Here is a 24,421-nt window from a genome sequence, read left to right on the forward strand (position 1 = left end):
ACGGGCACTACTGCATTTGTAAGCGCAGTACCTTGTCGCAGGTGTCATTTACGGCCATTTTGGGAGACACTGGACGGAGCGCACAGCTTCAGAAAGCGCATTGCTGAAACGATCTTGTACAAATCAAGCGTTACGGAGAATCTTACTCTCGCTCCCGTGTTTTTTAAGACGATTTTAGAAAAGGATATATGCGCGTGAATGCGCGTGAATTGCTCGCTTTCCAGAGCTACGAACGCGCGCGTGCTGAGCTGTGCCGGTCGCACGCGGGGCTATGGACTTGTGAACATTAAAAAAGGTGCATAGCACGTGTTGACGTCTACAGCAAAACATTGTTAATGCAAAATAATAACAAAATGATACTTTACGTGCATTCGTTATCGCCTCTTTAGTCACTTTAGATTTCTTTCCTACGAATAAGGAGAGCACGTGGAACGTATGTATACCTGAAACCCAATATTCATCTTTGCTTTTTTAGTTATATAGAAAAAGATGATGATGGGGTTTATGACGGTGAGGAAAAAATTAACATTGGCCGAAATGAAATATTGACTTTCTTCTTCGTGAATCTTTCCGTCGCTTTAAATATAATTCATTTTAACCCCGAAGCAGGGGCTGGAAGGCAGCAAATGTTTTTCAGTAATTGTCGTGTGCAGTCTAATGTGACAAACGTGAGATAGCGTGCAATTTATCTGCGAACATGCATCGCACGTTTCAAGATATATTCCCAATATTTAACATTCTCAATCGATACATTTTACTCGGTTTTCTGCACGACCGTGACACTATTCGGAATAGAAACGTCTCTTTGAGCGGATACGGCTAGATTCTTTCAATCGGGCGGCGGCTTGCGCGCTCTAAGTTTTTGTGCATCTTATGCAGGAAAGATTCACAACACAAAGTGCAACATATGGTGATTGAAAACTGATATCAAGGGGCGCATAATTACGACCATGCAATGATTATATTACAAGAAAATTGCGCGCTATTGCGGTGCGCTGATGAGTACAAGTATCAATTGTCCGAAGCTGTTGCGTGCCAAGCGAACCGCTGCCATTTTATCATTTGACTGCAGATATCGCTTTATTTGAGTATTAGTTTTGTTTACAATTTTTTTTCTTCATTAACCGCCTTTTCAAACCAGGTTGCTACGATGACATTCGACACAGCCTCGCACACTCCAAGCCAGTGGCCTCCGTAAAAACTACATCAAAGGCGGAATTCCAGTATCTGTGAATTTTTTTTTCTCGTTGTGTTGTTATGAAGCTTGGAAGTATAAAAATAATGCTCGAATACTCGATTTTAAATATACTATCCGAAGTTCTAAACCATTAATTATTGAATACCTCGGAGATTTTAGCATTACCTACTGTTACACCTAAAATGAGCATTGGGAAATACACACTCAGAAAATCCTCTCTAATACTCGATTCTAGTACGGAAAAACAGGTATAATTAATTGTCTCGTCATTGATGCTGGCATCGTCATACTATTTTTTAATTATTTTTATGAAGTTGTCTGAATAATATCCAGTCAGATTGCAATAGCGCTACCCACGCGTCATGTCTACTGTCTGATTTGTTTTGTTAATCGAATTTTTGCTGAAAATCACAGGTAACCCAGGTAACACAGTTCATTGGACCAAAATATTTTTTTTCCTGAGAATCTAGGTTTTTATAAACGCCCAAAAAAGCCAACGTAAAGCCAAACTTGAACTTACTAGGCAAGTGTCTGGATATCTTGGCCCTGATTCACCAAAACGAGTGGCAAAGTTAAGCTGCAGTGCTGCTAGTTTGAAGCTGTCATCTGTCATCTTTGAGTCTAAGATCGCCAAACAAGTGCCAGAATTATAGTCTTCACTTCTAATTGTACGGTTCTTTTTCGACAGCGTTGAACCGCCGAAGAATAGCTACTCTGTCACTAACGAACTCTTTGGTGTGACGTCCATATTAGACCTAAGTTGTGCAATAAAGTGGCAATTCGGGCCAGTCAGTTCATGATCAAGATAGGTAAGCGCCAAAAAAATACAACCTAGCCTATACTTCGTTTCACCTTATGTAACTTAGAGCCCTGCGCGGATAACAGTTTGAGTATCCGTATCCGATCCGCATCCGCAGACTTTGTATCCGTATCTGAACCGCATCCGCAAAATATGGAACCATGTCGATGTTCTTACTAACCACCAGAGGTAACGGTTACATTTAGACTGGCAAAATCAGCGGAAATCACGCCGACCGTGTTCTTCCCCGCCGCACGTGCAATCGGAAACTTTCACCTGTGTCCCCTTAACTCTCTCCTGAAGTCTAAACGCCTGAGAAAAAAGGTCATAAAAAATAAAAATCAAAAAGTTCGGAAAGAGAGTAGGAGAAGCAGTGGTAGGAAAACAAAATCCTTTCTTTGATGTTACCGAGCGTACGCGGCCGCCTCGAGTCTCACGGGTGTTTCGTGTCATCCAGCGGGCAGATGCGCCGCTAAGTCAGAGTCCAAGGCCTGATCGGATCGACTGACGTGTTGTTCGAGAAAGATCGCGGTCTGCAGGCACCCAAATATATATATTAAAAAAAACTTTTTTTTTTTTTTTTGGGGGGGGGGGGGGGGGGGGCGGCTACGGAGGTTGCGCGCGGCAGCCGCTGGCATTGCTGGCGCCCTGGCTTCGTAACCGGACGACTATGAACTACCAGACTTTCTTGGCTAGAACTCTAAGCATACAAAAATGAAACAGGAAATTTGCGGGCTGCCTATGTGCGTGCGCCGCTGATTCCGAAACTTGCAAACCGTGGCGCCACAGGGTCCGCTCGCTGTCGAGCACTTTTGTTTTTGGTATCATGACCACACCACCCTCTGCGGAGAGGGGGAAGTTCCTTTTACTTCATTGTGACTTGCGCTCTAAAAAAATGGGGGTGTAGACGTTACACCCCTTGTCATATATACGACACCCCAACACTTCAGTTGGATGTACAGCGCGCTAACGCTGTACGTCGAACTGATGCACTGACACACATTTCATGGACACACGATTCATCGACGCTGTACGTTTTGTGGGCATATGCCCCTGCAACTTTTTTTCGACAACGGATTTCTTCACTAAGCCGCTAAAAGCTAGCGCGAGATTTACTATAAGGCGTGCTTAACCAAACCATGTCCCCCTCCCCCTTGTAATCCAGGCGAGTCGCAAAAAGTTTGTTACGAAAATAGTACGGTTGTGTAAGACGAAACGACTCAGGTTTTTCGATGAAACGAACTCGGGAAGCCTTTCGATCAAACGTCGTATATCGACGAAACGATCTGTAGATGAAAGGTCAGTCGATGGACTAAATGCCACCGGACAAAAATTTAGATCTGGATCCGCGGATATCCGCATCCGCAGCCCCTAACATCCGATCCGCAATCCGCCAAAATCTGTCGAATTTTTATCCGCATCAGCCAGTTTACCGCGGATATCCGCGGATAATACGCGGATATACAGGGCTCTACAAGTTAGGTTGTACCGCAGAGAAGGCTAGAAGCGCGAGCTCATAGCGTTGGGAGCTGCTCTTAATGCACGAGAGCTTGTGCCGCCGAGATGTGTCCTGGAGCTTAGAGCAAGGAGCTCGAACTTGTAGCATTTCCTGCGGTACATCATAATGTGAAACACAGTATAGATGCCGTCCAGTTTGTGTTTGTTTGATTGCTTGAGTATCGCGTACGGTTACTGTCAAATGACTAATATACTTCCATTTGTACACTAGATACGTTAAGCTTACTCTGTTCATTGTAAACTCGCTGTTCTCACAACCTTTAAAGGCAGCACACTCAAAAAAAAAAAAAAGATTCATTGGCGGATTTTTAGGGAATGCATTAGCGTGACCTTTGGGAAGCGCCACACCCGTCCAACTTTGAGAAATGCTGACGCCGACCCCTTTACTTTTCTGCGTTGACTTTCTCTTTCGGCTTTCTCTCTTGCTCCCTTTATTTTTGGCTGGGTCTTTTTGGCTTCGTTACGGGGTCTGTGTTCCCAAAAGGGGGCGTGTTTGTAACGTTTCCCGAGGGTCATGCTAACGCATTCCGTAAGGATCCACCAATAGATCTCTTTTTAATTTTTGTACCACGAACCAAGGCATACGCGCTCCGCACGCCTGCAAGTTCGAACTGGCCCCGGCATCTGCGCGCGCATTGGCTTCCGCCTCGTGACGTGGCCTCCCTCTCGCCTATGCCCTTCACTACTCTCCTCCCCTCTACGCGGCGCGCTTCTCTTTTCACTGTTTTGTCGGCAGATGGACGCCGTCAAACTTTTTTCTCTCATGTGGGCACTAATTCTCACGTATTAATAATCCAGAGCATCAATCACTGCAACCCACGAAAGGAGCTCGGTGAATGGCGGGGCTAAGGTGAATGGTAGGGCTAAAAGTATGTTTAGATTTAAAAGAGAAATAAAAAAAAAATATCGGGCATAATGTGGGCACGTGAAACTTCATGCCTGATGCGAAGACTGCGCAATCTGTTTCTTTTTCTTTTTTTCTTTTTTTTTAAAGATTTGCACATATTTTTAGGCTCATCATTCGCTGAGGTCCGTCCCTAGATTGCAGCGATTTGCTTTCTCAATTGCATTGCGGAAAAGCTATAGACACGGCAAATTTCTTAGACTGCATGCCTCGCTTTCAAACCGATGCTACCAATCGCTCGTTGATTGGACGCAAATGGTCATTTCTGGGGGCTAGGAGGCTGTAGGCAGAATAAAAAAAAAATGGATGATTTTTTAATAAAATAAATTGCATTTCTTTGATTTGAATCAAACTAATTTAATTGGAATATTTGAATCTAGAATTTAAACTTCGTTTCATCCTAAGTTCAGACGGAGCCGATGCTACGAGCTGATGGGACAAATCAGGCAGCGTCAAAAAGCGAGCCGCCATGGTGTTCGTCGTGTTTATGTAGTACGTGATTTATCATCGCTGGACCAATCATGTGTCGGGAAGGCCCAGTGACTTACGCTTTTGACGCTGTTTGGTTGGTCCCACTAGCTCCCGTATAGCTTTTTTTTTTTTTTTTGCCACTAGGGGTGTTTTTGAGCGCGGCAGATCGATTGATAAATTGTTCCGATCACTGATAACAATACGGAAACAAGAACTACTGCAAATGTAAAGTACAGCTTAATTAACAACATTTTTATTCCTGCAATTCCCGCCATATTAGAACAAAAACAGATTACATTTTCTAGAAAGATTAAAAACAAACCAAGCTCTGAATTGAATATTTTTGTAGTTTTCGTTTCTTTCAATCGCATTCTGGTTCTATTGCAATAGGACGTTACGTAGCTGACAAACGAACTGGGAGGTACAAATCAAGCTCAACGCTCAAACTTGCTCACTTTTTTTTTTTTTTTTGCTCGTGTTTAGTTGTTGTTTTTTAAGTCTTTCTCGCTTGATTCGTTGGTATAAATAGCAAATAAATCCACATAGAAATCTTGAAAAATAGACCAGTAAATGGAATAAATAAACACTTTCGGAATTTTTTAATTATTTTTTTTTGCGGGAAAGGCTTGATTTAAATTATTAAATCAAGCCTTTATTTAAAATATTAAATCATCGAAATCCCGATTTAAATCGTTTAAATAACGATTTAGATCATATCGATCTTTATTCTCCACCCGATTCGTAGCTACCGCGCCATCTGTGTGAGTTACTAATCACACTGGATTGTACCAAAGAGTTATCGAGCAGACTTTCTCACGAATGCTGTTGTTTTTAGCGAGGAGGGAAAGTCGGAAAGTGGAGAAGAGTCGATCGTGCACTCGCTAGGGTCGGATTGGTCACTAACTCTTGAAGTGAGGAAGTGGGTTAGATGGTGGTTAAGTAGAAGATTGTGGTGAGAAGTATAGGAGGGGTCGACATCGGTCGTTCGGGAAAGTATTTAAAACTTTTCATTGTCGGGTCTGCAGAAAGTTCTACGGGAGAAAGAAAAGGCAACTGGCGGGTTGGTGTGCCGAGCACGTTGTGTTGCGTATAAACGTGGTCCAACGCCATGTGGGTACCGACCAGTGCTTTCTTCGATACCGTGGTTGATCCATTTGTGGTGACGATCCTAGCACGTCCCGCTGATATACTTGCGAAAATATCAACTGTAACTCTGTTTAACCCTCTTCTCTCAAGCTGCAGCGCGGACAGTGCGGCACGTGTTACATATCACGGTGGTAGCTTAATTTTGTTTACAATAGTGACGTTTGTTTGCGGTTGATTTCTTGTTTAAATTATGAATGCAAATAGGCATCGAAAGAGCACGGAAGACAGGAATGAGGTTTTTATCTAGAGCTTATCAAAAGCGAGTGCTCCATACCGAAAATGGTCGTCCTACGAAGACGTTTATCATTATTTGGTTGACAATGCACAATATGCTGCTTCGGAGTGGAGCCAACCTTCGCCGCGCAAAGTGGTGCAAGCCCTTGACAAACATTTATGTAGAGAAGAAATTACGGTGGGAAATTGCAGGCCAGAAGCCACCAAAGCTAAACGTGCACGATGAAGGCCTCCAAAGTGGGTGCACTATTTATTTTCTCTGTCTTTAAATGGGGTTTTGCCAATGACGGCCCGAATAACGACTGGAAGACCATCTGTGCTGGGATATGAATTTTGCAAGATATTTTACGCGCTCTTCCATCACCATTGCCTGATCCTTTCTCTTCGATCCCAGTAACTGACTTTTCATGTGTTCTGCGGGGAAGTAGACGCACTGGCTCTCTCTCTCTCTCTCTTTCATTTCTTTTCAATATAGCTCTATCAATGTCGCATAAATATGAAGATTGACGCGGATAATAGCGCGTACTGCACAGGAAGTAGAGGAGTAAGATTTTCCAAAACTCCCTTGTTTAATGTTTACCCATCTCCGGGACGATTTATGCGAACCAAACCCAATAATAGCAATGTAGCTTAAAAAAAATCGTTTTTTGGTGTTTGGGCGTTTTGATCGTGCCACTTAACTGGGCATATTTTGACCACGACATCCAATGTAAAACGCGCATCGCGAACCGCAAAGCTTTTTTTTTTTTATTTATTTAAAGCCCTATTATATTTTTAATGGAAGTTTTTGCGAGCATATTGTTCCATTAGGAATACCAATATTTTTAGTAATTACCACTCCCTCCTCTTTTTTCCCTCTTAAACAAAATAACAAACAGGGGACATATATACGCCGATTCGTTGGTACTACTTGTCTGATGCGAGGCTATAAGTAAAAGAAATGAACAAAACGAAGACCTTACCCTACACGTTCTGAAGCAAAACGCAACACCTGCTGCACTTTTCTGGAGAAAAAAAACAGTAATTTGAAAATATTTGGTTTCTTTAAATTGTTTCACGGAATGATAAAAGCGACGGAAAAAAGTACACGGGCGTAAGTGTGGCGTACACACTTTGTTCGTACAACAGTGGCGTTTCGTAGCCTCCCGTTTTCTAAACGGGGAAATAAATAAAAACAAAGTTTAGGAAGTGGCAATAACGTGGCGTGCCCGGACATTTTCAATGCTGAGAGAAACTGAGAGAGACGAGATGACGAGAGCGCATGCGGGGTCGACAGAGCGCTGAGCTCTGATTGAAAGGAGAGTGGGTGAAGACGCGAAGGTTACTCGGCTCACTGTTGGAACGGGCGTTCGAACACCGGAGTCTGATGTTAGAACTCCAAACACTGCGCGAGTAGCAGACGATGCTCGTGTTTGCTCTGGTTGGAGAGATACAGTGGGTAGAGAGACAAAGGCCTTTGCATCTACCCACGAATTCTAGTTAGAGTTCGGCACTCTGACACCCCCGCGCGCTTCTCGTCTCTCTCCTCTCCATCAATGTTTCGGCAAAAAGGGGACAACAGTTATAATAGTACGCGCGTAGGTGAAACGTCGTTCAACGAAAGACTATACTCAAAGGCATGGGACAATAGAGAGTTCGAGTAGATCGTCCCGATACCTCCGATAACGATACACGCAACTCCGACGATGCCTTTGCGTATGCATCGCATACATCGTTATCGGAGGTTTCGAAGCGATATATTAGAACTTGACAGCAAGTTTTATTGAATCGTTCCGATAGCTCCCAATAACGATACCCTATAGTCCACCGGCGCCCTTTGCGCTATGCATCGTATCGCTATCAAGTAACGCTATCAAAACGCTCTAATTAAAAAAAAATATCTTCTGATAAAACGTTTAACGCGCTTCGACGAATGGCTCACGCGCGCGAGGCGAAAGCCTGTTCTCGATGCTGCATTGGTGATCATTACCATGGCAATCGTGGTTTGTTGCTCTCCATGTAATTGGAACGGCGCAGCCTGTATAGACCACTCCTCGCCTTCTGCTCGGCTGCCATCTTTGTCTCAGAAATGCCTTTTCTGTATGCGCAGTAGCCCCCTTGTGCGGAACATCATGCGCACTTGACAATGAAACTCTAAACGCACTCTGTGTGCGCTGGAAAACTTTTGTGCGGATACCGTGACTCAGCATTTTGCGCGTGGGCGTTAAGCGCTTGTGTTGAATAGAGTGAACTCCGAAAGTGAACAAAAAGACAGCCACCAGCGGCGCCTATAGCTGGGGACCCTCTGACTACATATGGTGTACCGTGGTGAAGCGTCATACTGCTGTCGTTGGCGAGTTGTCTTTCCACGGACAACTTGTCCACGAAACGTACACCGCCGAACCATACGTCGACGAACCGCGCGTCGACGAAGCGATATACAGTATACATTGCAGCGGGGCGCGTGTTCGCAAAAGTTTGGGGAGTAAAGGCCGATTCACACATACAGTGAAGAGCCGAATCGAGCTCTGACTTAAACTTAACTTATCGTCGATGTGGTTCCACAGTGGTGCGCGTGACGTCTTGCCGACGTTCTGTTCCACGGTAATGAGCAGCGATACAGCACCGATGCATCGCTGCTCAACCGACAACTCGGCACAGCATCAGCGCCGATGCGGCGCTGCGCTGTATGTGTGAACAGGCCTTGAGTCAGCAGATCAATTTCGGCACTCTGATTCACTTTTCCAGGTTTACGGGGCAGTGGGAGATGCCCTAGGCTTAGATAAACATGCCTCAGTGATTCATCTGTTAGCCGGCTCTGAGATTTTTGTACACGTATCTGGTAAGCAAGCCCGTAAACCAGGCAAAATAAAACACGGCAATCAGAGCGCCTAAGCTGGCCCGTTGAAGTTATATTCCACAAGCATTTTCCGAACGCGCCAGCGGGGGCTCCTCCTCGGCCACCGGGAAGGTCGTCGACGCGGCCTCTGCTGCGCAAGGTCGTCACGCCCGCGGGTCCGTTGCTCCAGCCGCTCCATCTTCCGGGGACTTCGCTTGTCCCCCCCGCGGGCAATGGATCCCCAGATAAGGCGCCCGGGGCAGACACGACTGCTTCGCTACATGCTCTCGAGGTTGTTCCGAGATGGCGGCTCCGAGGCGACGCTTGACAATGACTGGACAAGACAACGCCCTGCGATGGCGAGATTGGCTCTCTGAGGTCGCGCGCGCTGACTGCCGCTGACTCCCAGAAGACAGAAAGCGTTTTCACGGGATGTGCATTCGCACGCACAACTGGGTTGAGGAAAAGAGGACGGAAACGTCGTTTGCAATTCAACTTCCGCATCAAATGTCGTCTAAATCTTTGTTGCGTTGTCTTTCGGTGAAGGTGGAGACCGTCATACTTTAGTAGATAATGTTAACGGTACTTAATGCTCAAATTGATGTTATTTATTTGACCAGTACTAAAATTACGGGTGAAAAGTTCTGGTTTTGTACATTTATGCATAATAACGTGTACTAGCACCTTTTTGTTCATAAATCTATCTAATCGAGAAATGTTCATTTGTTTAAAACGTATGTGCGCCGAGAGATCCGTCCACCGATATGTCTCTGCACCCAAAGGGTCCAAAACGTTCATCCACCAAAAAATCCGTACACAGAAAAGTCCATACACTTAATGGTACGTACACCAAGAAATTTCTGCACCGAAATGTTCATGCACCGAATGGTTCATACACCAAAAAGTCCGTGCACCGAAATGTCCATGCCCCGAACAGTCCGTGCAACGAAATGCCCATGCTCCGAAAAGTACGTACACCGAAACTTTGTGCACCGAAATGTCCAGGCACCTTACAGTCCGCGCACCGAAATGTCTATGCACCCAAAAGTGCGTGCACCAAATGTCCACGCACTGAAAAGGCCGCGCAAAGAAAGGTCCGTGCACCCAAAAGTGCGCACCAAAGCGTCATACACCTAAATGTCCGAGTCCTCATCTGCTGGACTCCGAAAAAGAAAGGGAGGCGATCTAAAAGGAAATTAAAGGGGCCGAACAAACTGCTCCTGATACAAAAAGGAAAGGCGGAACTTGGAAGAAGACGCAATTGTAGATAACCGAGCAGCTACTGGCCAGTGCCGGCCACCGATGCGTCTGGCCCCTCGGGGAGTCTTCCAAACCATGCCAGGGCACGATAGCGGTTTAGAGAAAGAGGCCGATTAAAATACCTGTCGGTGTTAACTGCCGTTAGCCGCAGAAGCGGCGAGCGTTCGCCAGGTCCCACGGGCTTGCCGGAAAATAATCCGGAGCTATGATATATATGTATATCTCGAAGCGATCGGCGGTTAGGTTTCAATTGTATACCTATCAGCGGTCATTGTATAGTTCGCTAACTTGGAGTCGGCGCGCTCTATATAAGGAAGGAAGTGTGATTTTAGTAGTGTGTTTCCACCGTCAAGCTGGAAATCAAGGGGGCATAGGGAAATGTCCAGAGCAACTTGACTTTCGCTTCTAGATCACAGCAAGCTCCGTGCCCTGGTTATACTACTCTTACTAATATTATGATAATCATACCTACTTCTTTTTCATCACCCGATCCCGCCTCTGCGCGCGGGGAATAGGCGGAAGCGTGATCCGGTGGCGAAAGTTGGCGTGTGACTGCTCCGCAAAATGCACGTAGCTTCCACCGCAATATCAGCTTAGGGCTGAATGCAGTACAGTGAATTCAAATACTTTCCTACTTTCGCTTCCAGAGCTTTCAGGTGGAGTACGTGTTGCTATGGCTCGCTCATGTTCTGTATACGCGCGCCAGTTCATACTATAGAAAACGTTGTAGAAGCAAAGTTCTAAGAACTGATGTCTGCAGTGTTTACAAATCCGCGCCTCAGCGTGCGAGGGTCGCAGACCCACACAAAAACAAAGCGTTCGTGCCGCCCCCCCCCCCCCCCCCTCCCCCCTCAAAACGTCGCGTTGTGCAATCTACACTTCGGAAAGTGCCGCGAGTAATTCGCTTTCTGGCAGAACACGAAGACAGACCTGTCACGGTAAACAATAGAAGGATCCCGGAGTCTAACGAAACTCTGAATACATTTAGATCCGAAATATATACGATGCGCAGGAGGACAATTAGCGAGCAAAACGTTACACTTAGTGTCCCAGCGTACGTCGCTTTTTTTTTTTTTTTTTTTGTCTAGTCGTTTGAATTTCGTCATTTCCTGGGGTTTCTTCTATTGTTCGCTGTGATTGGCGGTCTCCTTTTTCTGCAGAAAAGTGACCTCAGACTTTGTCAAAAGTGTAAAGGCAAGACCACGACACGCAGAAACGCGTGAGCGTTAGTGCGCTGCGTGGAACGAGAGACTTATAATTGTTTTCAAAACTAAAACTAACAATTTAAATGCCACGATCGTAAATATAAACACACGGCACGAAACACCGACAAAAAAAAAAAAAAAAAAAAACTCGTTAGAAGAATCAAAAAAAAAAAAGTGTCTGCACGTTTACTTTTCCGCAGAAGACGGAGAAGGCACAGGGAAAGGCAAGATAATTCAGTAGTACTTTTTTTTTTTTTTTTTTTCAGATTTAGTTGTGTGATTAATTTCGTTGTTTGCCGCAATCCACGTTTTGCGAAAATACGGAGTGCGCATGCGCGGTATCTCGGCGCGCCGGACGCCCGGGTTCGAGGGTATGTTGGGAGAGACGACAAGCTAGCGAAGCGTGAGACCATAGCAAGACTACGCGACTACGCTACGATTTCGCTGTCGCGTTCCGCGGGATGCCGACGAGCTGCGTGGCCTTTGGCTGCCGGAGTTGGCACCGGCCAGGAGACAAGAAAAGCTATTTTCGATTCCCTTCGAAGAAACTGTTCCCTCATCGAAGAGCGGCCTGGATCCGAGCAGTGAAGCGAGTGCTCCCGTCAGACCCAAACAAGGCTTGGGAGCCAAGTAAGGAGTCGCGAATATGCGAGGATCACTTCGTAACAGGTAAGTCACCTTCATCGTACTTTCGAGAAGCACCGGAAATGTAACACTTCCACTTTATAAAACAGGGGAACCATCACTGGACAACAGCCACCCTGACTACGTGCCGACTGTATTCACTTACGTGAAGAACCGGCCGTCGGTCCTCGGCCGCTACGAACGGTGGAAACATCGTTTGTCGACGGGGGGTACGTACTACGTCGTGTTTAGTAATCTCGTGCTGCCTCTTCAGCATGCTCGAACGATTTGACTTGTTGACCGGGCTACGGGTACTGGTTTCGTAACATCCGCTGTTGATGGGGACGGCGTTGGTAGCTGCCAGCGTCCGCGCCGGCGGCAGTGCATACATCGTGAGCTCAGCTTATCACCACGCTGCGCGACGACCATGTCAGATCGCCGTCAAGTTTCGAGCGTAATACAGTTGATGCGTGTGTATATGAGCCTGCTGGTGCTTCCCCAGGTTTCTTGTTTCCTATGCATTTTTTTCACTGCACTAGAGAAGTAGCTCATGCAGACCAGTTTGCCACTGCCTTCCCTCTTTTCATTGCATGATGTCTAAGCGTTATGATTAGAGAGGAAAAATTATGACACTGTGTAGAGTCGTCAGATTTATAAATGGTCATAGCTAGGTGGAGATTTTTAGTGCACGTCATAAGATTTCCAAGTAGTGGAAATTATTCTCGTCCAACGCTGAGACGTGCCAGATGCCCTACGCTTGTTTGGCATCTACTACCCCGAGATTTACATTTTGCAGGTTTCAATAATAGTATGCATTGGTTATGCAGCACCAATATTGTGTGTTGCGATTGTGACCCTGCAGCTGCTGTCAAAAAAAGGATTGTGGCCCAAATAACCGCTCCAGTTCCTGCAAGCACTCAACATGGGGCACCTCAGCCAGCAGCCGGTTCTTCTCCAGCTGCAGCCCGACCTTCCGCAGCTGCAGCCAGACCTTCCACAGCTGCAGCCGGACTTTCCACAGCTGCAGCCAGACCTTCCCCAGCTGCAGCCGGACCTTCCGCAGCTGCAGCCAGACCTTCTGCGGCTGCAGCCAGACCTTCCGCGTCTGCAGCACGACCTTCTGCGGCTGCAGCCAGACCTTCTGCGGCTGCAGCCAGACCTTCCGCAGCTGCAGCTAGACCTTCTGCGGCTGCTGCCGGACATTCCGCGTCTGCAGCCAGACATTCCGCGCCTGCAGCCATACATTCCGCGCCTGCAGCCATACATTCCACGTCTGCAGCCAGACCTTCCGCAGCTGCAGCTAGACCGTCTGCAGCTGCAGTCAGACCTTCTGCGGCTGCAGCCAGACCTTCCGCAGCTGCAGCTAGACCTTCTGCGGCTGCTGCCGGACCTTCCGCGGCTGCAACCAGACCTTGCGTAGCTGCGGCTCGACCTTCAGCTACAGCCGGGCCTTCGACAGCAGCAGCAGCTGGGCCTTCCAGAGCAGCAATCCAACTTGTGGCACAAGCAAGAGCATCCCTGGTCGTTGGTCCCCTTACAGGAGAGACCAGCATCCCGGAACATTGTCCGCCCCTCCTGGACAATGGGCATGGAGCCCAGACAAGCACTCCATGTGTCCAGCAAACCATCGAAGGTGCTCATGCTTGCTGTTACTTGTGCAGCAGGCAGCTGTCACAGTTCATGTCGCTAAATCATTCGGCATAACTGCTAATATACATACCTGCATGGTTTGTAGTTTTGAACGAAGGAACCTGCTTTATGGTGTCTAAACAGCATACAAATGGGCTGTTACGCAAGGTAGACAACCTTTTCAGAACTTTCATCATAAGCAGTTAGAGTAAAGCTGAGCAAAATGGTGCGCAAGTTTTATTTAATCTACTACTTCACTATTTTATTTATCTACATGCATTTATCGTTCCGACATTTGGATGGGTATAATAAAATATTGCTGGCAAGCAGAAAATGGCCAGTAATTGGAGCCAAAATTCCTCTGTGCTTGAGTGCAAGGGGCTTATTTCAGAAATCTGCAGGAATAGCACATACATAATTATTCAGCATAAGAAATAGAGACAAAAACTGTATAATTATGAATTCATTTATGCATACTTCTATTTTGCAGAGATCGAGCACGAGGACAATCTTGGTCAGTCCGTGATGTCTGGGACGCATGACGGGTGCAGACTCAAGATTGCACAGATGCAGCAGCGGATCTTGAGTTTGGAAGCTGACAACATGCGCCTCCAAGTGGAGCTACAGCACCACGAGACACGGCGGCTATCGGTTGACTTCATCAGACATGACCCCAAGCAGTGCATTTATTACACTGGGCTGCCCGAGTTTGCTGTATTTGAAGCAGCATACGATTTTTTTGCACCTCGGGCATCCCAGATGCAATACTGGTCGAGCAGTCGAAAGAGTAGCGGGATGAAAGGCCGCCCCCGGGAGTTGGAGCTCATTGAGGAATTCTTCATGGTACTTACTAGGCTGAGAACGGGAATGGCTGGCAGGGAAATGGCCCGCAATTTTGGAGTACATGAAGCGACGGTGAGCAGGCTGTTTACAACCTGGATAAACTTCCTGCAGCGAGAGTTGAGTACACTGACACGGCTTCCATCTCTGCACGAAATTCAGATGTATCTGCCTCATGCCTTTCGCTACTTCGTAAACACAAGAATAGTTCTCGACGGAACGGAGGTGCGCATCCAGAGGCCCTCTTCCCTGGCTGCCCAGAGGCATACTTTTTCACCTTATAAGCACTTTAATACTTATAAGGCAGTCATTGGCTGCACCGCTGATGGCTACGTTTCATATGTTTCCAAGTTATGGGGAGGGTCAGTTTCAGACAGGCTGATTGTAGAGGAGAGTGGGTTGTTAGGGCTATTGGAGTCAGGTGACGCCATTATGGTGGATAAGGGTTTCAAGCTTAATAACATACCAGCAGGGGTTCAGGTGCACATCCCTGCTTTCAGAAAGCCGCAAGAGCCGCAAATGCCAGAGGAGGACGTTGCGCACTCCCGCCGGGTGGCTAGTGCCAGAGTAATTGTTGAGCGTGTGATTGGGAGGGTAAAACAGTTTCACATTTTGGATCGTCCGTTCCCCATCACAATGATCGGCATTGCTAACCAGGTCTTTCAAGTTTGTTGTTTCTTAAGCAATTTCCGGGAGCCACTGACTAGGGATGACTAGTGTCACAGTCAAAACATGTAAACTTCCCTGTGTAAATACTTTAAGGCAATGAAAAATTTTGCGAAAAAACAAATCACTTGCACGACTTATTTAGCATGCACGCTGAATGATGCATGTTAAATGGATGCGAAACAAGATTTTGGATCTCGTAAAACAAGCCAGGTGCAATAGGCGGGACATTACAAACCCCCATAACATCACTCGTACCGCAATATTTCGAACGGATGGCCGTATTTTTAGGAAAGAAGGGAGCGATTGAACGACGAAGGCAGGCAAGGCCTGTCATGTTCAGATCCTCATTCCCCCTCCCCTTTGCCCCCTCGAGGAGGTAAACCGAACCGAGGAGCAGAGAAGGACGTCCGTTTTCTCTTGTTCTCAACCGTTCCCAGAGAATGGCTACGTCGCATTCTTTGCTCAGTCCTGCCCTTTTTGTCCAAAAACACGGCCATCGGTTCGAGATATTGCTGTACGAGTGATGTTTTGGCGTTCGTAGCGTCCTGTGAACACTTCTGCGGCCTTATTTTGTGAAATCCGAATTTTGGTTCAGCATTCCTTGAAAGACCCTGTGTTAGTAGTCATTGTGCAATCACTGTAACATTATAACTTCATCACTCTGTCCAACCACGTTAGACCTATTGTTTGTGGCACTTTCCCGATTTTAGCAATCATATTTACTAGAACATACATAATTTCTGAATGTAGGCCGACCCTTGTATTAAAGAAAAAGAAATATCTGAGGCGAAATACAAACTAATTAAATATAAACGGACAGTCTGGCCACATCAAGCTTCCTACCACTGCTCTGCGCACACATACAGCTTCACCGCTTTGCATCTGTGTGCTTGGTAGAAGTAGCCGACTCGCGTGGCATACCTCAAACAGCTTTATCCTCTCCGAAATTTTGCTCACTATTACAGGTCTCTCATTGTTGCAAATATATTTCTCATTAACACATGATTGTTGATTATATGTAAGCCTGAAGTTATCTGGAGATGTGTGCTTTGTTGGAATAGGTTACTGATGGCCAGAGTTGGAAGTTCCCTAGACTTGGACACCTTGGCTTTGAGCAGGCACGTGCGATTTTTTGTTGTATAAACAGTTGAAAGAAATGTAAATATGTTTGATAGCCTGTTCCAACTAACCTTGTATACCTGTTTGCCAGCACATTAGGGGCTGTTGATTTCAATAAAATACGAGCGCTAGCTTCGAGACCTGGTTTTCTTTTATTGCGTATTCATCAAGACATGGCAGATTCCTGTCGGGACGAGGTTGGCGTAAACAAAGCGTTTAATTCGAGTTAACGATACGTTACATGGTTACATGAGCCCGCACGTCAAGTCTCCGTGCGCCCGTCGTGTTGGCGTTCTCCGACCCAGACTCTCGCACTCAGCCCTTTCGCTGGCTTCTTTGTCATCTGGCTTGTGGCACCCTCTTCGTGCTGTGGCTCTCACGACACCCCCCTTTCTTTGAAGACTCCCAGCACCTACAGGTTGAGGCGGCTTGGAGGTCTTGATTTTCGTCCACCTCTCGTGACGGTTATTCCAGGCTGCCAAGGTTGCAGATGTCTGCTCGTGCAATGAGTGATGCCATTGGCTGTGTTCACCGCATATGACCTAGGAGACTGCGTTGATTGCAGCACTGTCCCACTTGTGGCTGCTCCTGACAGAATTTGCACAGCTGTATGTGGAGGTATATGGTCTCGTTCTTTGACCCTATGACGGGCATCGTAATGTGCACTCAGCTTGGCTTTGTATGCACGATCCTTTTTCCGAAAGGGCTCGCTGTTCCACCGAGGCTGGAACGCTTTGGACACAGCTGGAACATTTGTCCGTATCTTTCTTCCCATCATGAGTTCCGCAGGGGAGTATCCTTCAGTTGCAGGGGTATCCCGATGAGCAAGCAGCGCCTTGTGGATGTTCGGCGACTTTTTAAGCAGCTGCTTCGCCGTCTGTATGGTCCTTTCCACCGCCCCATTGCTCTGAGGATAATATGGGCTACTTGTTACATGGCGTGATCCCCACTCCTTCGCAAACCTTTCGAATTCGGCAGAAGCGAATTGGGGCCCATTGTCTGATCGAATGATGACGGGTGCTCCAAAATGGGCAAACATCTCGCTCAGTTCCCGTGTGATGTCTTGGGTTGTTGTCTTTCTTAATTTCTCAAGTTCAAAGAACCTCGAGAAATAATCTACCACTACAAGGTAGTTCTCGCCACTTTCGTTAAAGAGGTCCGCGCCTACAACTTCCCATGGGTGATTCGGGAGTGGAGTGTGTAGCAGGGGCTCTGCGCCAGGCTTTCGGTGTGTCTGACACACTGGACATCTTGAAACATAGTCTTCAACACTCCTGCTGATGCCAGGCCACCAAACTGATTGATTGGCCCGAGCTCTGCAACGACCTATGCCCTGATGACCCGTGTGCAGGCTTTCCAGCACCTCGTCCTGCATGCTTGGCGGGATGACGATGCGACTTCCCTTGAGGAGAAGTTCTTCAACTAGCTCTTGGGACACACTGGCATATTTCTGTACTGGTAGTGGCAGTGACACGCCCTTGGGCCACGTCGTTGAACAATAGTTCCCAACAGTCACGATAGTTGGATCTCGCTTTTGTTCTTCTTTGGTCCTCTCCAGCATGTTGGTGGAGGCCGGTAGGAGTTCTACGCTGAGTAGCTCGTATTCTGTCAAAGCTACTTCGAGACTTCTTGGACTGCTGCTGTCCGTTGTTGCTTGCGGCTTCCGTGAGAGTATGTCAGCTGTATGGATCTCCTTGCGGGAATATGGGAGATTGTGTAGTCAAATTCCAGCAGTCTCATTCGCAGACGCTGCAATCATGGACTCTCCTCGTCTATGCGCTTTGATGACAACAGAGGCATGAGCGGCTTATGGTCGGTCTCTATGTGGAATTGCAGACCGAGCAAGTACTGGCGGAAATGCTCGCATGCCCATGCGATTCCCAGCGTCTCCTTTTCTATCTGGGCGTAGCGTTGTTCAGTTTCTGTGAGTGACTGTGATGCGTAGGCAACAGGGAGTCGTTTTCCGGACATCTCCTGAAGGAGGACAGCCCCAAGGCCGTACAAGGATGCATCCGCTGAGACTGTGAGATGACTTCGAGGATCGTAGTGTACCGGTGTGGTCGTCAGTGCTTCTTTGACGGAGTCGAAACTTTTTTGTTGAGGCTCTCCCCAGCACCAATCAGCGTCATGGTAAAGCAAATCGCAAAGCGGTTTCGTGAGTTGAGAGAGTCCAGGGAGAAATTTAGCCAGGTGGTTTGCCATACCCAGGAACGACCTGACCTCCGATACATCTCCTGGCGGTGTCAGTTGAGCGAGAGCCTTGATCTTTACTGAATCCGCACTGACCCCGTTGGCCGAGACGACATGTCCGAGGAATTCTGCAGACTGTTTGCGAAGAACGCATTTGTCCTTGTTGAGAGTTATGCCCACATCTTGCAGGCGCTTGAGTACCTGATGCAAGTGTGAGTCACGTTCTTCTCTCGTTCTTCCAAACACGATGATGTCGTCTTGAAGGCAAGCTTGACCTTCGAGACCTTCGAGTACTCTTAGCATCTCACGCTGGAAGAACTCGGGTGCAGTGGAGATACCGAATGGTAGTCGGAGGAACTGAAATCTACCACATGGCGTCAAGAAAGTTGTATACTCCCGTGATTCTGCTGCCAGTGGGGCTTGCCAGTAGCCCGCTCTGGCGTCGAGTCTGCTGAACCAGGTTGCTCCAGCCAGTTTTCCAAGGCATTCGTCGACAGTTGGCATTAAGACTCATTCCCTCAGGATGCAGCTGTTCAGGCCACTGTAATTGACACAGATGCGTAGTTCACCGTTTTTCTTTCTGGCCACAACCATCGGTGCACACCACTCAGTTGCGTGGTCTACCTTTGCGATGACTCCGAGGCTCGCCATCCGCTCCAGCTCCTGCTTGACACTTGGAAGAGGGACGCGCCTCGGGTACGTTACCGCATACGGTTTGACGTTGGGGAGCAGAGCTACCTTGTACTCGGTGTTTAGTAGTCCAAGACCCGCAGTCAGCTTGGGGTAGTCACTGAAGATGTCTGCTGTGTGTGTCGTCTTCGTCTACCTCTGATCCCTCGACTACAGACAGGCTGCACAGGACTTGCAGAGACTTGATTGCTGGACGGCCAAGAAGCGCGTCGTGAAGGTTGTCCACTACGAACACCTGCTCCTGGCACGATCGTCCATTCCACCTCAGGGTCGCCTTGAACTGTCCCACGGTGGGAATCTTGGCTCGGCCGGGCCCCAGGAGTGCCTTCGTAGGTCTGCTGAGTGGTCCCATGAGTGACTTGTTGTAGACCCTGGACGGGATGGCCGTGACGTCAGCTCCCGTGTCCACCTTGAACTCTACGGGCGAGCCGTTGACGCAAGCTGTGATCCGCCATGGTTCTGATCCGAGTTGACTTGTTACTTTACCCAGGTAAACCTCTTCGAGTGCGGCGTGGCGCTGACTCTGGCTGTCTTGAGTTTTCTTCTTTGTGGACAGGCACACTGACACGAAGTGTCCTTTTTTTCCACACCCATTGCATGTCTTGTCGGCAGCAGGACACTTGGCACGCAAGTGTGGGCGCGGGGAACCACACCATCTGCAAGCTTGGTTCTGTTCTTTGTTGCGGACTGGTAGCTGCTTCTTCTTTTTGGCCCGCTGCGCGGAGAAGTGAAGCTCGTCTACGATCGCGTTCGGCTGTGCTTGTGGTCGCAGTTCCTTGAGTTGCTGCTTCACAGTTTCCGAATTTCGAGCCTTGGAGATCGCCGTCTCCAACGTTAGTTCAGGGTTGAGCTGAAGCTGCTCAATCAGCTTGACGTCGACGAGTCCCACGACGAGTCGGTCTCTAATTAGCTCTTCTTTTAAGTCGCCGTATGCACATACCTCTGCCAGCTTGTAGAGATCTGTCACAAAGGCGTCGACCGTTTCGTGCGCTTCCTGCACACGCCTGTTGAACTTTGAACGTTCGTAAATGACATTCGTCCGAGGGACAAAGTGTCTGCCGAAGGCGGTTGTCACTGCATCGTAGTCGTGTTTCTGGGCATCAGTCACTTTCAGCGACGCCAGGACATCTTCTGCTTCGCGTCCCATAGCATAAACTAACGTGTTCACTTGGGTTTCCCCGTCTTGTTTTTTCAACCCAGAAATGACCCGGTATCTCTCCCATCGGGTGAACCAACGCTTCCAATCATCGGGACGTCGAAAATCCAACTTTTCTGGCAACTCAACGACGAAAGGATTTAGCGACGTTGGTTGTTGCGCAGCTTGTTGCCCAGTGGCCATCGCTTACCGGTCGGCGTGGTCGTTGCAGACGTACCTTGGCGTGGCGATGCAAAGTTTCGGATTCCGAGCGTTCCGTCGACGTACCTTGTCGTAGCGACGCAAAGTTTCGGATTCCGAGCGTTCCCGTGCCTTGCCTCCCCGGAGCGGTTGCTGTTGTAGCTAGTTGACTTGTCTTCCACAGCATCCCACCGCTGCCACCATGTCGGGACGAGGTTGGCGTAAACGAAGCGTTTAATTCGAGTTAACGATACGTTACATGAGCAGTGAGCCCGCACATCAGTCTCCGTGCGTCCGTCGTATTGGCGTTCTCCGACCCATACTCTCGCACTCAGCCCTCTCGCTGGCTTCTTTGTCGTCTGGCTTGTGGCGCCCTCTTCGTGCTGTGGCTCTCACGACAATTCCGACACACACAAGGGCCGTTTTGCATTTGTGGTCATTCAGTCTCCACTTCACTTCAGTTTTCTGAATGTTTTCTTTAAGCCAGGACCGTCCTCCACCCTGTAGGTTCCCTCACGAAACTTCTTGAAGGAGACATACTTTCCCCTAGCCAGGTCCTTGTGTCGCTGGATGCGTTTAGTGATCACCTCGGGGAACAGAGCATGCTCGGCAAAATACAGCAAGCCAGGTAGCAGCTCCTTACTGACAAACTCCTCGTCTAGGGTGATTGTCTCAATGTGCGTCGAATTGGCGTCAGTGGTGTTGTTCGTCCAGAAAACAAAATCGCACCACCTGTGCCCAGTCACCATCATTTGTCCTTGCACCTGGTAGTAGAACGCGTGCTTGTGCTTCAGTTGCACGGTTCCATCGATCAACTCGCAGCAGAACTTCTCGTCTCCGCAGGCCTCCTCGGGTGTTAACCCAATCTTCGAGATGGGACACTTCACCTCAAGAAGCCCTACTTCGCCGTTCTTGACGATGATCCTGTCGGGCGACGCTCCGAGGAAGCTGTAGCGCGGATGTATGTGTAGCCCGGTCTCATACACCTGTACTGGGTCGTCCCTGCAGTTCATGAGCGCGACGTAGGCGGCAACAGCAACGGGCTCCTTCATCCTTCCATAATGCAGTGCCTCACTCTTTGCTTCTGGGCTAGGATACATGATCCGTTTCACAAGGTAGTCAGGCTCTCTGCACTTAATCACAGCAGAAAACTGTGATGCCGTTATCCTCCCAAGTCGCTCACTGTGCCACCTCTGGTTGCAGGCTTGACCGATCGTTGAGGTCACAATGCCAGCCCTCTCTTCGGCAGTCAGTTGTGGCAGTGTCTGCATGTGGTGCTGTACAAGCTTCCGGGCCTCCTGGCTCCACAGATCCTGTTCATCATCGATTTGAGGGATCGCTCCTGTGTGCCTCGCTTCTTTCACTGGCATGACGTTGCCATACCTCAGGCAAAGAAGATTTGGTCTTATTTCAGCCAGCCTCCCATAGAACTTCGTGATGTCCTCGTGCGACGGGCCAGGCACTCCTTCACAAGGGTCATACGAACGGCTTTTCTTCTGATGAGTCGGCTTGTTGATCAGGAACTTGCTGAACGTAATATCTGCAAGCGGTGCAGGAGCTGCGGGCTTCTTGGCTGCAATGGAAGAGAAATAGGAGATTGGGAGGAGAGGGGGGGAGGCGTTACTGATTAATAATTGTACCAGTTTCCCTCATTTTTATTATTCATGTCCCATGTGGTTTCAAAGATGTGCTGACAAACACCTTGTCAACGCAGCTCTTTGTGGCTTCCATGTTATTAAATACAAAATAACACCTGAATGTGAGAAGTTGTAGGCCTCTGAAGCCACCAGAGACCCTCAATCTGAACCAGAATTGGCTCTCTATTAACTGAAAAATGGCCAGAGTTGACTTAAAAATTATGACGTAGAAAGGTATATCTTGAATGAGACAGTGAGAGCAACAATCTTCGTATAATACACCATTAATGATGTAGTACTCAAACATACATAATGTGCAAGTGCAACACATTTTACGGAAGCATTTGTTCCATACACACCTTGAGCTGGAACAATCCAAGAACAGGGAACGTCGGTGCAAGAGGTTGCCGTGGTCGTGTTGCAGCTCTCCTCTGCACAGAGAAGTAGCGCTACGATGTGCTGGCAGCACCCGCTTTTCCTAGAAAACGACAAAATACAAAATGAACCTCTTATGACTAGATAGGTTGCTATGCTAACGGGGCGCTAGCGTGCGAACTGCGTGCACGAGAAGTGAAAGCAAGGAGACTTCTACAAGCTGTGTGTAGATGTTTACGAAAACGAGTAACTAATCTGGGTGGAAATAGTTGTATCGATCACACAATAAAACGTTCGGTACGAACGTTATTTAGTGCTGTGGCGCACGTTTTATGCGGGCACTGGAGCACTTAACCGAAGCGTTCGTGCTCTCTCACGTGGTGCGGGGCTACATAGACATAAATTATTATTCAGAAACGTAACGGGGTATTACTCACCCAGCAACACAACTGCAGATGCCGCCTCTGACGGTGCCGGTGTCCCTCGTAAACCACGCGGAGACAGTATACGGTGCCTTCTTCATGGAAGGCAGGCACACGCATCGGACAAGGCACGTCCGAGAATCGTCCGACAGGTTCCACCGAACATTGCGTACGTAGCCTTCCTCCTTGAAAGCCCAACCGCGATGGGCCTGAAGCAGGGTGTCAGGCTTGGCTTGCATGTACCGCCACACTTCGTCTTGCGAGAAGTTCACACACGACGGAGGCCTCTCGACCCAAGCGTCCGGAGGAAACGAGAACGGGATGTTCTCGTCTTCGGTCATCGCTACCGTTTAGTTAGATAGCCGCGGAACGAAATAAACCAAACAGAGGGAAGAAAACCAGCGTGCCGTAACGTGAGAAACACGCCTGCCGGGTCTGTGTGTGATCATCCGGAAAAGCCTCGAACCCAGCTCCCCAGCTTTCTAGGAAGCTTCCAATTTTTTCCGACAGGTGGCAGCACATATGTCGCAAAACGTGGATTGTCTTCCTCCGTGTTTCGCGGGAAAGCGAACTCACAACCTTTTTCTTCGAGTGGAAGCGAGACCCCTCGCGCACACTGGTTCCACGACCGCCGTTACGAGGACTATCGCCAACAGGGCCGACAGAGAAGGCCGTCGCCAACAGACTGCCGTGGACGGTGTCCGCAGCCGTCCAGCGGCTGGCGGCGGCGGCCAGAGCGCGGCGTGGCTCGCCGGGGCGTCTCCCCGCCGAGGCCTTGGGCGTCCGGCGGCGATCTGGGCCAGCGGCGAAGAAGAGTTGCCGGCGTCCCTCCCTGCCCCCGAGTGTTCCCTTTCGAGGCCGCCGCGGAACGTGAAGCCCATGCTAATTGCTCCCGTTCGCGCGGCAGCAGCGGCTACCGACGGGCGGGGCCCGCCCCTGGACGCCGTCGGGGCCGCGGCGACGACGACGAGCGCGTCTCACACGCGACGGCCGCGCGTCCGTCCGCCGCGAGGACGTCGATCGGAAGTCTCGGACGCCCTCGTGGTGGCACCGGCGGGCCGCGTCTCCCCGGTGGCCCGTCCACTCGCGCGCGTCGCCCCAGCGAGCGGCCCGCTTCCCACGACCGGGTGTGGCTCGCCGACCGTTCCCACGAAGATTGCTCCGGGGCGCCGTCGTCGCGCGGTCGTCCTTCCCGCCGCTTCGCCCGGTAGCCGCCTTCCCGCGGTCGCCCCGACGGCCAGCCTTGAGCCTCGCCACCGCAGCTTTCTCCTTGCCTGACGGTCGGACTCCGAACTCGGACCTCGCGGCGGCGACGACGACGGCCGGCCGCGACACCG

General features: G+C 48.9%; 3 protein-coding genes across 3 annotated transcripts in view; 2 read left to right on the plus strand and 1 right to left on the minus strand.

Annotated features, from left to right (window-relative positions):
• Window positions 1–24,421, plus strand: part of LOC8036955 (MDS1 and EVI1 complex locus protein EVI1-A) — a 100,887-nt gene that overhangs the window by 55,585 nt on the left and 20,881 nt on the right.
• LOC121836090 lies at window positions 11,952–16,572 on the plus strand. Its single transcript, XM_042290797.1, has 4 exons — window positions 11,952–12,222; window positions 12,288–12,407; window positions 13,040–13,810; window positions 14,297–16,572. Exons 1-4 carry the CDS (start codon window positions 12,015–12,017, stop codon window positions 15,361–15,363), a joined length of 2,166 nt encoding a protein of 721 aa, XP_042146731.1. The 5' UTR covers window positions 11,952–12,014; the 3' UTR covers window positions 15,364–16,572.
• On the minus strand, window positions 16,568–23,561 carry LOC115325629. Its single transcript, XM_040207709.3, has 3 exons — window positions 23,100–23,561; window positions 22,647–22,765; window positions 16,568–22,223 (listed from the first exon to the last, which is right to left on the minus strand). The coding sequence occupies exons 1-3, from the start codon at window positions 23,423–23,425 to the stop codon at window positions 21,103–21,105; spliced, it is 1,566 nt and encodes a 521-aa protein (XP_040063643.1). The 5' UTR covers window positions 23,426–23,561; the 3' UTR covers window positions 16,568–21,102.

Source organism: Ixodes scapularis, unplaced genomic scaffold, assembly GCF_016920785.2.
Source record: "Ixodes scapularis isolate PalLabHiFi unplaced genomic scaffold, ASM1692078v2 PGA_scaffold1__304_contigs__length_218370807, whole genome shotgun sequence".
In the NCBI taxonomy this organism is placed as follows: domain Eukaryota; kingdom Metazoa; phylum Arthropoda; class Arachnida; order Ixodida; family Ixodidae; genus Ixodes; species Ixodes scapularis.